This window comes from Ornithodoros turicata, chromosome 1, assembly GCF_037126465.1.
Source record: "Ornithodoros turicata isolate Travis chromosome 1, ASM3712646v1, whole genome shotgun sequence".
In the NCBI taxonomy this organism is placed as follows: domain Eukaryota; kingdom Metazoa; phylum Arthropoda; class Arachnida; order Ixodida; family Argasidae; genus Ornithodoros; species Ornithodoros turicata.
In genome coordinates, this window is record NC_088201.1 from 40822729 (window position 1) to 40838317 (window position 15589).

The 15589-nt window shown below is 45.7% G+C and overlaps 1 protein-coding gene across 1 annotated transcript in view; it reads left to right on the plus strand.

Moving 5' to 3' along the window:
- LOC135378068 (uncharacterized) overlaps positions 1 to 15589 on the plus strand; it is a 50637-nt gene that overhangs the window by 23211 nt on the left and 11837 nt on the right. Inside the window, exon 2 of the mRNA XM_064610913.1 lies at positions 14375 to 14463. Coding sequence (XP_064466983.1) covers positions 14375 to 14463 — 89 coding nt within the window. The remainder of the gene's footprint in view (positions 1 to 14374; positions 14464 to 15589) is intronic.

Below are 15589 nucleotides of genomic sequence, written 5' to 3' on the forward strand. Positions count from 1 at the left end.
TTGTGCGAAGGCATAATGTGAATATAACTATTATTCCAGCCTAGAAAATAGCGTGTGGCTAACCATGGCTCACCAGTTGTTTTCCACCAAAGCGCATATAATTGACGATGCGAGATGCTACACCCATTAAATGACCCTCCTTGTGTCACAGATCCATTCTGTGACACACACACACAAAGAGACGATGATGAGATGGGGCTGATGCCGGCCAGCAGGCTGGGCCAATGCCAATTGTAGAGAATGAAGGATGATGATAATGGAGATGGCAGTTTAGGTGATCAAAACACGGTGGAGAGTCCCGTTGATGTCAGAAACTCCCAAAAGTGACGGAGACCTTGATACATATGGAAATTATGTGAAATAAGTAACAACGCTAACTAAAGACGACACAAATACTCAAATACTTGATGCCTCCCACGCCTACGTACCAGTAGAATCAATATAGATAGTTGATTAAAAAAAAAAAAGCCGACGTCTCCCGGCTTCAGGTCTGATTTGAGCTCTGGGACAGGACATATTGGCTCAGTCATTATTTCTTTTTATTTTTGTAAAGTACCTTACCCTCATTGGTCGCTTCTATGATTGAAATGGCAGATAGATCTTTTCGCACGAAGTTTTCGGCGTAAAAGATTTAGACGAAAGTGGGGTTAGCGGAGGTACGGCGGTTATCCTGTTAGTTCCTGTTTATCGGCAGGGTCATTGCAGAAAACCCACGAAGCCAAGTTCTAATGGAAAATTAAAGACGTTGCCGCAAAACAGTTGCGGTAATTCGGTAGAAAGTTTCTTTTCTTTTTTTTTTTGAAGTTCTGAAGATGTATCTCCAGTCCACCTTTGTGAGAGATAAACAGGATGTGTACATTCAATCCAAAGGAATATGTAGTGGGTTTTGTGTGGGACCCGTCTTATGCTTAAAATCGGTAAAACAGTGCAATAATACTAAAAATGACGAGACACACTGACGCACTGCACTTCCAACACAATTTTATTGAGAACGAAAACATGTTTTTAAATGAAGCCTCCCCGTTGCTGATTGGTTGGTTAAAACAACTCGTCGCGCCCCTAAGCCTCCAGGAATCGGTGTATCTTATCGGTATATTGTACCGACGGGAAACCCACGTAGCTATCACCGTGTGTCTTAATCTGCCTCGCTTCTTCAAACAGTAGTGACCCTTTCCCCCTACACACTTTTAGTACCTCAGTGCTCTTAAATAACGCTTAACAATTCTTACACCTCGACTGGTGTTCAATTAGGGAACTACTGTCATTGGTTTTTTTATTTCTATGCTCTTGGAGCCTTGTTTTACTGTTTTACCGATTTTAATGATGAATACCCAACAGGCCCAAGTTGCTGCTGTATTTAACCGTCGTATGCGACATTTATCTTGCCACTGTTGACTGTGCCTCAGATGAGACGTTACCTGACTTAATTAGGTGTCAAGAAAAGCTTTTCGTTATGTAGACGACTTTTTGCTGTTTTGAGAAAACCACGTACTGGCGAAAGGTTTCCCGTTAACAGACTGTTAGCCGCATCCTCGATGCTTTCCACCGATTCGGGAAAGGTATTATCTTTACGTGTGAGAGTCCGACTGAAGGGCGGATCCAGTATCTTGATTTAGAACTTAACCTACTGGAAAGGCATGTATGTTGGCGCTATGCACCACGTTCTAAGAAAATATTGTTACCTTATGAGCGGGCCCACTCAAAAATTGTAAAAACGTGGTGTGACTGTCAACTGCGTTAAAATCTCACTGGAACGCTCCCGCTATCAGTGTACACTGTACAGACTGAAACTTTTGAGACAAGCTGGCTATCCCTAGGAGCTAATCCTAAGTGTGAGCGAGGCCCTCTTGAGAAATCTTCGGGGTATGGGCAAGCCTCTAGAAGATGTAAGCAAGATCCTGTGGTGTTACCTTATGCGCACAAATTGTCACATGCTGTAACCTGGAAAAAGTGGCTGTCAGATTCCACGTTCCTATAGTATTTTCCGCCCCTGGGACCCCAACTGACAAAGCTGTGTAGAGCGGTTGGGGTCCAGAATTACAGTGTGGGCTAGCTGCCAGAATAAAAACAACCAGAAATTTGTCCCATGCAGAAGCAATGTTGTTTATAGTATTCCCCTGTCCTGTGGTAAGTCCTATATAGGACAGACTGGACGGTGCGTCAATGTGAGGCTAAGGGAACGTGCCACATCATGAAGGGTACTCCATCTGGCCACCTTGCCAACCACTGCGGTAGCAGTTGTTGTTGTTCAACTGTGTTCGACCAAACTAAGATTAAAGGTTTCTCTGTGTCGACCAACAAGAGAAATAATCGAGGCCTTTCATTTAAGAAAATTGGAGTCGCTTTGTGAAAGGGCGGATCAGCTGGCGTCCTCAGCACACCTGTGCTGCAGCCCTTGTTTACCAACTCCGGACGACACAGACATGCAACTGGCCCTTCAGCTGCTTGTTGAACTGCGCCATCCTGATATACAGGACATCGTGCACTATCACCGTCCCCTTCTTCCCATGAAAGACCTCCCTCGAGGCATACAGTCCATGCTCCATAGGCTACGCACTGGATCTGCGTTCACGAACTCCCGACTATTCAAGATCGGCTCAAGGAGTGACGCCGGTTGCGGCCACCGTCAACAACCTGAATTGTCAACACCGTCAATAACCTGAACCGTTCTGCGCGCGAAGCCCCCCCCCCCCCCCCCCCCCCTCACTCCAGCTCTGGCACGCTAGCGGACATCCTCTACCCGGGTGGTCCTTATGCCGAACGTTCCGCTAAAGCAAGAAACCTTGTTCTCTTTCTGCAAGAGGCTGGTCTTGCCCAACGGCCCCTCTAGCCCTTTGCACTCCCCGAGGGACGCACGCACCCTCTACGCACCTCCACCCTTCATCCTCCATCCGTTTCTTTTTTCTTTCTTTTTTTTTTTTTTTGCTATAGTCGTGACGATGCCCACTTCTGTGTGGCCAACAACGGCGAGTCGATTAAGACATTACCCCCTCCCCCTATTTTTCTTGATACCTTTGCTTGTAATAAACTGTCCGTTGATAGTCTAGCGCTGCGGTGTTTACTTTGTGTCTGCCCGTGTTTTGAACGCTTTTTCATTGTGATTTTTTGTAAAGCGGGGCTGTGTCGTCTTCGGTTGCTTATATCGGTCGTGGTTGAGAGAAAAGCGCGAGTCCCCAAACAACGATGAGACTCGTTATTGATGGGCAGTTGCGCTCGAGGCATTACAGAAAGCTTGGAATATTCGATTATTTTTAGTTCCACTTCAAGAACTGGGGACGATGGCTCTAATAACGACATTATTTAAGCGAGAGAATTATACCGCCGTCCATTTTTTTTTCTTCTGTTCTTAAACGAAGTCTAGTTTCATACGTGAACGTAATGGCTTTAAAGATTAAGTTTCTTAATTTACAGTGACCATTTAACCTTGAATAATTTTAAATACGGGGACCTTCATTTTCTTTTCAAGTATTGCATGGTATCTGACTGTCTCCATTAGTATACTCGTTCTTTTAAAGCCCCAGGATAGATTTCATCTTCCCGAAGTACGGAAATTTGATTAACCGCAGCATGGGAGAGGATAATCAGCGACAAGATCAAAATAAGAAGAAAATGAGCGAAATGAGAAAATTTCTGGGCCCGCCAGCCCTCTTTGAGGGGTTCTTCGTGCGTTTATCTGCCCATCTGAGTGACACAGCAGCGTCACACGTCGCCCGCTGTCTGGAAAGGAAACATTCCCGTGACGTGATCGGGCGACCGAAAGTATTTCAACACAAACTATAGATTCGTTCCCTGCCAACGGCCATTGCAGTGTGCATCGGTTACACCGTGCGGGACTTGTTGTAGTCAGTTGTACGGTTATGCGTGGAAATTCTAAGATGCTCGAAAAATAAATCGCGCAGAAATGAGCAAACCTACACTCTTAAAAAAAGGGTGTACTTTAACTCCTTTTTCTTAGAAGAAAGATGAAAGTAACTGAAAAGGTTAGCCTGCTGTGGGACTCGTCCCACATCTTCTCGATTGCCGGTCCAGGGCTCTACCAATTGAGCAAAGCTAACACGTCTTCTCAGCGACTTCCAGAGTGCGTTATCTGAAGGGACAAACCAGTCACTCTCTCTCTCACTCATCCTGCTTTCACTCTTACATTTTTGCTCACTCATACACGCATTGATACGACAGGGATCGACGCAAGCGGCAACTGTTGAAGATGAGAGAACTGATGTTGTTTCAGTTTGCTTCTGTTTGCTTCTATGTTGTTCCAGCCTCAGAACATCAGTTCTCTCCTTTTTCTTGCCACATGTATAACTCCCACCAGCTCCCGTGGCGTAGTGGTTAGGATGATCGCCTTCCACGCCGAGACTGGGAGGTGACATGGGTTCGAATCCTGCCACCGGCTGTGCTGTCTGAGGTTTTCCCTGGGTTTTCCGAAGACTTTCCAGACGAATGTCGGCACAGTTCCCTCTGAAGTCGGCCCAGGACGCATACTAATCCCTCTGTACCCCACTCCTTCTGCTGTCCTCTCTCAATGTGTTCACGTCTGTACGCTGCTCATAGCCACAGTTGCTTCGCAGCGCTAGCACGGAATTTAAAAAATATATAACTCCCTTTTGGAGAGTACACTTACTCTCAACAAAGGAGTTTCCTCACTTCCTCAAGGAAGTAACATTACTCCCTTACCCCTGCTGGAGAGTGTTCTCCAATAGGGGGTTAGAGCTAAACCCCACTCCCTAAAGGGAGTGAGGAGACTCCTTTTTTGAGAGTAATTGTACTCTCCAGAAGGGAGTGATATATGTGGTAAGGAAAGGGGTTAAAGTACACCCTTTTTTTAAGAGTGTAGATAATCTCATTGAGGAAGAAAACAAAGAAAATGGCGTTCTGATAATGATCCCGGGGGATATTATTTCTGAAAGTGAAATATATTCCTTCGTTCAATTGCAGCGTACCTTTCGAATTTGTCTCTAACTATTATTGTAGATTTCTAATAATCCAATTCCGATATTAATTTCATCACACTCAGGAATCTCCACAATCACGACGCTTCCCTACTCTGCCGTCCGAGAAGTGTTACTCTACGGTCTTCATAACATGGATTCTCGCAAATAAGTGAGGAGTGACGGGAAAGAAACAACGGAGCAATGATGCATACAAAGCTGTTACAACTTGAACGTAAACTGTTGCGATGACGCCCTCCCTCACAGCCCAAATCTTTTGCAACACGGCCCCGTGCTTGCGATCCTCGATAAACCACGGTTTACAGAGGTTATTTGTGGTGACGACGCATCGTATTTCAGACAGGTCGCCTACCCGACGTTGCCTCACCACCGCAGCGTATCTCATCCACTGAAGAAGGTGTCGGGGCGGGGGAAGGTGTCTATCCTAGCGCGTATACCATTTTCGAACCTTTACAATGCGAGAGACAAACCTGTCTCCAATAATCGACTACTCCAGGTGCGTTCTTCAATTGAAGGCGTTGCCATCGTTACGTAATGGAGGTCTGGAAACAAACCACACACAGTGCGCGGATCGGTCGCCATTTCCCCGTCGCAGGAAACTCATTTTCCGTTAGCGGCCCAAATCGGAAGTAGCAGGGATGACTGATAAATGGAATCAAGAATTCATTACCAGACAAGATGAAAAGCGAGGGACGAAAATTATTTTCTCTGCGCGGCTCGGTTTCAGCGATAAGGAGAGAGACGGCTTCATTCTGCGAGGCGCTTTGCTTTTTCTCCTCTGCGTGGAAGAGATGACTGATCAGGGTCGGGACCGTTTTCTTGCTCGCTGAGATTCGGTCAGAGCCACGTACGCCAATATATGAGACGGTGAAATGATTTTATTGATATTGCGAAACGGGGTCAAATGTGCAGTAATGAATGATCGTAATGTCTCTCCTGACCCGAGGGATATTATTTCCGAAAGTGAAATGTATTCCTATCAGTTCGCGAGAGGAACGAAAACCTGTTCTTTTTAAGGGCAGATACGTGAACGTGCTGTGGGTGAAAGCTCTCGAAATGTCATGTAAGCAACCACCGCCCCATTATGTCTGATTTTGAATAAAACTAGTATTTACTGTTGACCTTAGATGAGCTAGGGGTCTCAAACACGAGGCCCGCAATCAGCTATTCTGCGGCCCGAGAGACTTTGACCATCGAACGGAAGGAAGATGCATTCTCAATAAAATGAAGGGTTAGGAATGAAACCATACATATGTGGTCGTGCTGAAAACTGAGTCGTGCAGTCTGAGGTTTTCCCTGGGTTTTCCGAAGACTTTCCAGACGGATGTCAGGCACAGTTCCCCTTGAAGTCGGTCCAGGACGCATACGAACTCCCCATGTCCCCTACTCCTTCTTGCTGTCCTCTCTCCATCTGTGCACATCTGTACGCCGCTCATAGCCATAGTTGCTTCGTGGCGCTAACACGGAACTAAAAAAAACATACGTATGTACGCATTTCTTGTGGCTCATGAACAAGTTACGTTCACAGCATCCTGGAATTGTTGGTAAACTTGCACGTTGGTAAACTAACACTGCGACAAATATAAAGGATAAGACGATCTCATCACTCATCTTAATCCTTATACAAGCTGTTTACAAGCTTATAGAAGCAGTAGCGTGCCCGATGTCATCCGCGGGAAATTAGAAAGGAAGAGAGAGAGAGAGAGGTGGGGGGGGGGGAGGAAAAAAAGAAAGCTGAGGCGGAACAGTTATGCACAAGGGCCATCGTATTTTAATGTTTTAGGGCTCATATTAAAGTAATGAATCAGAAATCATCGTGTCGATAAAATCAGCTTCCTGTTTCTCTCTGATTGTTCTATTTCTTTTTCCAAGTTGAAACTGTAAACAATGGAAACGATACAGTATGTAAATGGGAGATAATTTCAGTGATCCTGAGCAACATTTTTATGATCGTTCGTGAAGAACGATGTATACGCATTTTTCTCAAATTGGATTTCATATTTGCAGTACCCCATTTGGAAAGGCAGCTCATTTATTTCTCTTGGTGTGTCAAGTGGAGTTTTTCAGTAATGAATTGTACACAGGTCGTCCGACTACACAATAACGACACCGCCTATGTTCTTTATGTTTTTTTTTTTTTTAGATATGTTATGGTACTTTTACGGTCATTCCTTTTCTATGCAGCCCTCCATGATGTGGTCTAAGGTCAATGCGGCACGTGTCTCAATTTGAGTATGATGCCTTCTGCACTAGATGGTGCTCGCCTAAGCATTTCATTTTCTGTGTCTCATTTCATTTCCGATTTCTAAAAGCCCGTATTAATGCGCCACAGCAGTGGATGGTCCGTGTCGCGAGCCATTTAGGAAAACGAAAGGAAATCGATATACCGTCAGTGAAATCCCCGAAACAATTGTACGCTTTATGTCCTATCATTAAACTCGAACCCAGACGCAGAAAGAGAGAAAGGAAACGTTTTCTGATACTGCCAGCCGTTATGCGAATATTTCATCTGCGATATTTTTATCAAATATCCTCACTAAAGTTAAAAAAAAGAAAAAAGAAAAAGGTCGGTCCGGATCTCTACTAAAAAGGCTTTACGATGTTGCCATCTTTTTTCTCATGTGTCTCGACTGAGGGTTTTTTATGGAGCGTCCGGCATACATTGGGGGGAAAACGTTGATCCTGTGCACCATTAAAAGCGTATTAGGATTACTGCTTGTCACATACCTCAGCTGACGGATTTTCATGAAACGTTCGGTATACGTTGGACTAAAGGCGAGGCGGGACACTATACTGAAAATGCGGTTTTCGGGACCGCCCGACATTTCCAGTGAGGCTCGGGCAGACGGAAGCAGAGTACGACACAAGGCGATCAAATTTTACGTTGTGTCAATTATGGCCAGGGGTGGATCCAGGGTTTTTCTGAGGGGGCGGAGGCGGGGGGTCTCCATCGTGGTACGCCACCTAAGGTCTATCAAAACTCTATGTGAAGACGAGAAATTGAATTGAGGGGGGGGGGGGGTCAGGACATCCGCACCTCCCCCGCCCCGCCCTGTAGATCCGCCGCTGCTTATTGCCACAGTGTATTTAATTAGTATTAGGAGTGTTTAACGCTCTCACACTAGTAGAGAGAATGAAGTTCGGGTACAGTTCCTGGCAGGTGCACAACTTGACATCTGCGAGACAAAAAGCGCCGCTAGTCAAAGTTTAATCAGAGCGAGCAGATCGAGACTGGCAGAAACGGGGCGAGCATTCCTGGCGACGCACCCTAGCGTTTCTCTGCGCACTCGTCGAAGAGCCGCACTGGGTCAGGGATATAGGCACCTGTTCAAAACACAAAACGCGCCTCTACCTGAAACTGGCACTGCCGTGTGACCCAGATGCTTCTCAAGCAGGCGGCTCTTGGCCCGCCTGGAAGGGATCGCACTCGAAATCAACAAGAAAAGCAGGGAGAAGGCCAAGTGGTACTCCGCGCGGCTCTCGTAGCTGCCTCCAGCCGATGCCGCACTTATTACTAGCTCTGTGCTAGACTGCTCTCGGGAACTTATTGCCGAAGGTGTGCCCTGTGAAGTTGTGAGGACTACATTAAACGCTAGTCAGGTTGAGAGCTAGCCGTCAGCGAAAGATTGTTTTCCGACGAAATTTGATGCAAAAACGAACGGATTGCGTGTCGAACTGTGGCACGTGGCGAATGTTATCGTGGCACAATTACAGTGACCCGCAGGCAGGCCACCCGCAGCAATTTAACGTGCGTGGCCGCGCTCGTATTAGAACCCGGTCTCACGTCTTTGCACCGTATAATATCGACTTATCGCTTGAAAGCACTGGTAGGAAGTAGGAACACGCTCTCCTTACATGTAAACAAGTATCTTATGTAGTCGTTTCAGATGGAGTTCGTTTCTCACGTACTTGGTTTAGGTTCTGTGGAGTGGACCGCCGGTCCGGCGCATAAAATGATAAGAAATGACGCAAATATTGATGTGGTTAGTAAGATTAGGTCCTTAACGTTACACTCTAAAACAATGAAGTGAGATTCATTTATTCTCACAGTCGGCTTCGAATTGTTACGTTAATACAATAATATTACTGCACTTATTGTCACTTTAGAACAATGCAATGCTCTTAAGGCTATAAGAACGTAATTTTTCTCCCCATTACTTCGGCGTGGTTTATAGAACATCACCGGCATGTCAGGAACCCCATAAATTATGCCGGCTTTGGCAGCTGCCTGGGCTGACCTCATTGACAAGCCGGCCCAATAGAGGTGCTACTCTATTCGCTGCAGATAAATCGTCAATGTGGAGAGCTGTAGTGCTTCCGCGGCGCTTGATGATGTTTTGGTATTCTACCGCGAAATATTGGGGGGGGGGGGGGGGGATCGCCACTGATGTTTTTGGACGGCATCTCCCGTGGACGCGATTCCTGGCTAGCTCCAGCGGCAACGTCTTTGTTGGCCCTGTCTCAGTGGAGCTACTTTTAGCGGGACAACCGCTACCTCGAAAAATGATAACAAACTCTGTTTTTTACCTGCCGCGCCGTTGCCCTTGAAGAAATAAAGTTAGAAAATCGGGTCAGTGCGCTTCGCGACGGCCGCAAATAAGGTGGGCTTTCTCGTAGTTATCGGGTCTAAAAGCGTACGCGGGGAAATTGCAATCAAATTTTCTCGTTCTCCTCGGTCATGCAATTCTTTTTTTACTCCGTTGTAGCGCCGCGAAGCAACTGCGGCTATGAGCGTCGTCAGACACAACAGTCTTCAGCACAACCTTGGAGATCCCACCAACGATCGCATGCTCTTATCCACTTTGCCATGCCTTTCGTGATTACGTTATTGAAGACGACCGCATGCACGGAGGACGCCAGAGTGCCTGGCGTAATAAATTTCCTCTTGGCGGTGTATCCCATTTAGCTCGTTCGCTTCCCCGTCTGGGCCCAGCCGAACGTCGCACACACAAGAGGGGTGAGGGGGAAAATTTACAACTGGTCAAAAGTTATATTGGCATAGAGTTTATTTTTCGTGGCTTTCGGTTGCATTATTCTTAGATAGAAATATCTTCCTCTCTCTGTTTGTTTTTGCACCAGATCGGTGGCATGACTACACTCTGTTCTCGGTGAGCTACAATAACCTAAAAATACCCGGAAAGAAGAGTTGAGTTTTTCGCTTAGTGTTCGCCTCGGATAGTTCAAGTTCTGCTCCTGTTGTTGATGTTGAATGCTTATTCTTCGATGCCAAAATCATCTAGAACTCCCGAGGGAAATTTAGTAAAAATAGCGCTTTAAGGTCGGTGGTCACGCAATGTACGTATGTTTCATACACGAGGCTACCGAACATCTGGTGGGAAAAAATCCGGGCAGTATCAAGTCAAAGGTGGGCACTGGGCAGTAATACTCATATCCCGTATTGTAGTACAAGTTCATAGTACTTGCAGGAAGTTATTAGTATAATAATTTAATCATTCTTCTTCTTCCGCGTTTTCCTCCTTTCAAGTGTTTTCTTCCGCTGAGTTGCAGGCATTGTTTGTGCACGTCTGTCTTGTTTCCGAGTCTCGGGTGTTTACGTTACAGAAATTCTGCAATCCGTTGGATGGCAAGTAATAATTGGTATAGTGTATCATAATACAAATGCATACTACTTGGAAGGAATCGGAAGTGCGGATAGGAAAGACTAATTCTAAGGTGTCATAATGCATAACAAGAATAGTTTGGTGTGATGTGCATCGATTGAAGTGGTGGTGGAGTGCGAGAGGGCGTGAAACATGCAATTGTTTCTTGTTGGCTAAGATGTGGTTCTGAGGCCCCCGTGATTGACCAGGACCTCTTCTACAAGTACGGCGGTACGAGACGTTCAAGTGTAATCTTACCAGGAAGAGAGTGGCCAGTCGGCATACCGCCGATTTTCTGAAGAGGCTTTTTATGGTGGACCAGTGAGATCGCCTACTTGTGCAGTTGCTGGTGGACTACACAGTACATCTTGCTGCAGTTGCCGCAGTTGCCTCATAGGTAACAGTAGTTTGGCGTGATCATCACATTGGTGACTATGCACGACCATGAAAGCGTACTCTATATGGGCCTAGTTACCCCATGCAAACAACAACAACAACAAATAAATCGTGACTATGACCTGGGGTGATTCACCACTGGAGAGCAGTACACTACCCCATTACACGTACATCTTGCTGCAGTTGCCGCAGTTGCTTCATAGGTAACAGTAGTTTGGCGTGATCATCACATTGGTGACTAGGCACGACCATGAAAGCGTACTCTATATGGGCCTAGTTACCCCATGCAAACAACAACAACAACAAATAAATCGTGACTATGACCTGGGGTGATTCACCACTGGAGAGCAGTACACTACCCCATTACACGCGAAACGTTAGATGTGAGATATGAAAATGAAGTTAAAGTTATGTACAAGTACAACAATTGAGCTCTCCTCCACTGGCTGCGCTGCACTACGTCACAAAAAAGGAACGTGATGAAAAAAAATCATGAAAGAAGCACAAATGGTAATTGGGATACAGGGGAGGACCCTACACAGTCTGGAGCAAACCGGTAGACAAGAGGAACTCCAGGAACATAAGAAGACCTCGACGGTGTTGCACATGGCTCTGACATGGGCCAAGAATTGCAGCCAGGTTGAACGTCTGGTGGCTAGCAGTACTCAGCTGAGCGCAGAGTTGCCGCCTCTCCGTTTCGTAGAGCTCACATTCTGTTAGGACGTGCTCAATGTTCGCCACAACGCCACATTTGGAGCATAGGCTGCTGTCACAGTATCCGATCCGGTACTTGAATTGGGGAGTGAAGGCTACGTTGAGACGAAGCCTGTGCAGGAGGGACGTAAAATAGCGTGGTAAACGGTCTGGAACTGAGGAGGACCAATAAGTTGGATCCACCGAATACATGAGAGACCTGTCAGTGATGCCCCGACTCCACTGCTGGCGAGCTAGTGGCTAGATGAGCTCAATCAGAAGTGATCAGAGCGGATCGTCACACGATGTCTTACGCAGAAACAACAGGATAGCATATAGCTCAGCCGACGTTGATGATGTGCGGTGTGAAAGACGGTATCCATGTGACACACCGTCCGTTGGGATAACAAACGCAGACGATGAACATTCATGACTGGTGGATCCGTCAGTGAAAACTGCAGTGTGGTCAGTATATCGACTATGCATCATATCCGCTGCCAGCTGTTTGAGAACTGATGTATAGGCACTTGGTTTCTTTTGACGTTAAGACAAGGAATTGACAGTGAGATCGATGGTAATGGAAGCGACCACGGAGGCGTCGTGGACACCGCTCATTTTGCAGAAAACGAGGGAACCTTAGGTTTCACTTCCATGAAATACACCACCATGCAGTAGTACCGAAACGTCGCAAAATTGTAATAGCCTACAATGTGTACACCTGATTACCTTTTCTATGGAGCCGCCAAAGCAGTCATATTCAGAATCGATGTCGTTCACATAAGTTGCTTTCTTTCTTTCCTTTTTCTTTCATTCTTTTTTCTTTTTTTAATTACCTGACGAACGACCTCCCATAAGGTTTGAGCTGCTTTAGCGAGAAGGTATAGTTTCAGTTCCAACTTCTTGAGTGAAGGCTACACGTCCAGATTATACGAGAGAGCTCAGTAATCAGCGCCGAATACTTGTGCCCTCACTTGTCCACGAAGTGCCCCGAGACAATCCATCGTCCTGCACGACCCTAGTTGTCCAATGCTATCTTAGTGGTTTCGGAATATCCTCGAGTTGTCACAGCGATAGACTGTAGACAAGGTAGCACGATGCAACCGATCTAGCCATGGCTATCGTTTCTAAGTACCCGTCGCAGTCGTGTACTTCGGTCTCTATCTCGTCGTCGTCGATGATGCTAGTTACCTCTCGATTCATGCCTGCAAGGACTGAAGCATTCGTAGTACGGACCTCCGGTTTTATTTGTATAGTGACTCCCTTGGTGAAAAAAAAATGCCGGAGAAGCATGTCTTGCGTTGTACACGGGCTTCGTTATCCTTTCGACGCCAGTCGGTGCTCGTTCCTTTCGGAATCGTTCCACTAGTCGGCTTGTAACATTTCGTTATTCTGGATCAGAAGTTCAGTGCACCTCCAGGGCTTCGGCGCCAAGTAAACAAAGAAACAAACAAACAATAACACCAGACGAACATTTTGTAGGTTGTACTGTAGTTGTGTTCTGCTTACTGACTGTGGATCAAATTAACGGAAAAAAATGGCACGTGATCCGTCTTCGTGGTAGTGGAGTTGTTGTCATCCTTCCTTAACAAAAGGGTTGATCGCCACAGAGTGGGACCTGCTGTTCGAGAGTCTTGGTTATAGCGGACGCAACCACTTTGCGCACGCAAGGAAGTAGCATGTTCACATTGCGCACGCACTGTACGCAAAATCACATTCTGCGCATGCGGACTGTGCGCCCAGTATTTCCTTGCGTACGAGGACGCATCGATCCTCAAACACAGTGGAAGGCACACTCCTTTGCTTTCCCTTGCCTTTTTAGCATGCACTTACTTTCTGTCGGGATCAAGCTTATGCCCGACGGAATTTCGAAAGTTTTCACTTAGTTGATGCGAATGATAATCTGATGATGGCACGACCATTCGCAACGGTTGACACGTTATTAGTTCGCGGCGGATACAAGGAATAAACATCGCGCGATTTTCTCCTTGTGTATGCATATCGTTAATCCTTCAACCGTCAAACGCTGTTCATCTTAATAAAATCGGTACAACCTTCAGATAAAACGAAGGACGAGACAAAATGACGACCACACGACACAGTATACAGGCTTTAGGCAGATTTATTGACGAGAACACTTCGTTTTATAAGTCACCGTTACTCGTTGCCAACTAATTCATTTTATCTAAAAGTCTGCAAATTTGGCCGCGTTTATTATGAATGTGCACCACTCTTTTTTTGCTGTTACGCGACTTTGAAGCACTGCGGTCCAACATGAACACAGTGATACAACATTTAAAACACTTTTCTCAGACGCACGGTTGTTCTAATCGATGCTCGCTCTCGCTGTGGCTCTCTGTGCCTTTATGCTGAGTGCAAGTGTAGAACAACAACAAATTTATTGACGTCATGAGGTGTTTCCCCACCTGGGCATTGCATAAATCTGTAAAGCACTTTGCGAATTTCTGTCACTATTGGCGCTGTCGTTTATTGGGATTTTTTTTCCTTGAATAGAATATTTATTTCACTTTTTCAATTTTTATTTCACGAAATGTTTAAAATATGACAAAACCTGACTGCTGAAAAATCTCGGACTAGTGTGCCACACGGCCGCCGTCCTTCAGAAACAAAACGATGTCATTTTTTTTTCTTTTCTGTTCGGCATCTGTCACGTATTGTATTCAATGAAAAGAAGCCAACTGAGCTTCGCTAATTTTTTTTTTTTTTTTTTTTTTGCAGATGAAGAAAATGAGAAAACAGTAATGGTCGTCCTGAACGGAGAAGAGTCTGAATTAGTATTCATCGAACACCCAAGTGTAGAGGATCTGGTAAGTATCAAACTGTATTGCGGAGTGCGTGCTTGATGCTATTAAGGGCTCGTTGATACGTTGTTGTTTCGGCTGGTAGAACGGCGGTTATTTCGGCGGGTAGTAGTAGCGGGTCCGAACCCAGCCGAGAGGACAGCAGAAACTTCGTAGCATGGTGCAGGTCACGTTAAATATTGCTGAGATTCCAGCGCACGGTAAACAGACCTTTAAAGTGGGCAAACTTATTACACGGACGGACGTGACAATTGCTGTCCCGCGGAGTAAAAGAGGTGTCCAGAAGCTCTGTATATACGGTAGTTAAACCGGAGGCTTAAACAGGGAGAGGAGAGATTAGTGCCACTTATTTCTGTTCACCTGTGGAATCCCAGTCGACACGTGCCTGCTACTTGGATAGATGTTTAGTTTAACACTATAGGGAACCGAACGCATTTGCAGTGACAAGGCTCTCTTACAAGGCTGCAAACGAAATCACTTCCACTTTCTATATGCCATAAGCTTAGGTCGTCGCAGTCTCTTCTTACGGTATGTTCAGCAACAAGGCATGGGAATGCAGCCGAGCACCGTCAGGACCTTGCCGCTAAAACGCGATACGAGCTCTGTAATGCAGTGTGTCTGATGTGTACCCGTAGCGCAAGTGCTTAGGGAGAACTCGCTCTAATGATGTCAGCCGAAAGGGGCTTAGCACTGCGTTACTTTTGAGCTCCATCTTGCACACGTCACGCCGAGGTAATGAGACCGGAAAAAAGTCACTGGGTTCACAGAATATCCTGTTTTCATGAAATGTCTGTAGAAGCTTCGAGAGGAAGGTTAACAAAGAATGCAGACACAATGGTCAATTATAATCTGTACATTAATGTGCTTTTGATTTCTGCTTGCAGTATGCAGTGATATCGTTGAATATTACATGTGTACATAAAAGAACACGTTAGTATCTGCCATTTACAATAACTGATCAATAAAATAACCTTTTTTTTTTCTTCTTTTTGATGGCGTTCACTGCAAGGCACTTGGCGACGACACTATCTATATCTAAAAGCATCATCATTGCAGATATATCGACAAAATACTCACCTTGCACATATTATTATTACTATTTCACGAAAATGATTTAGGTTGAGCAATAAAG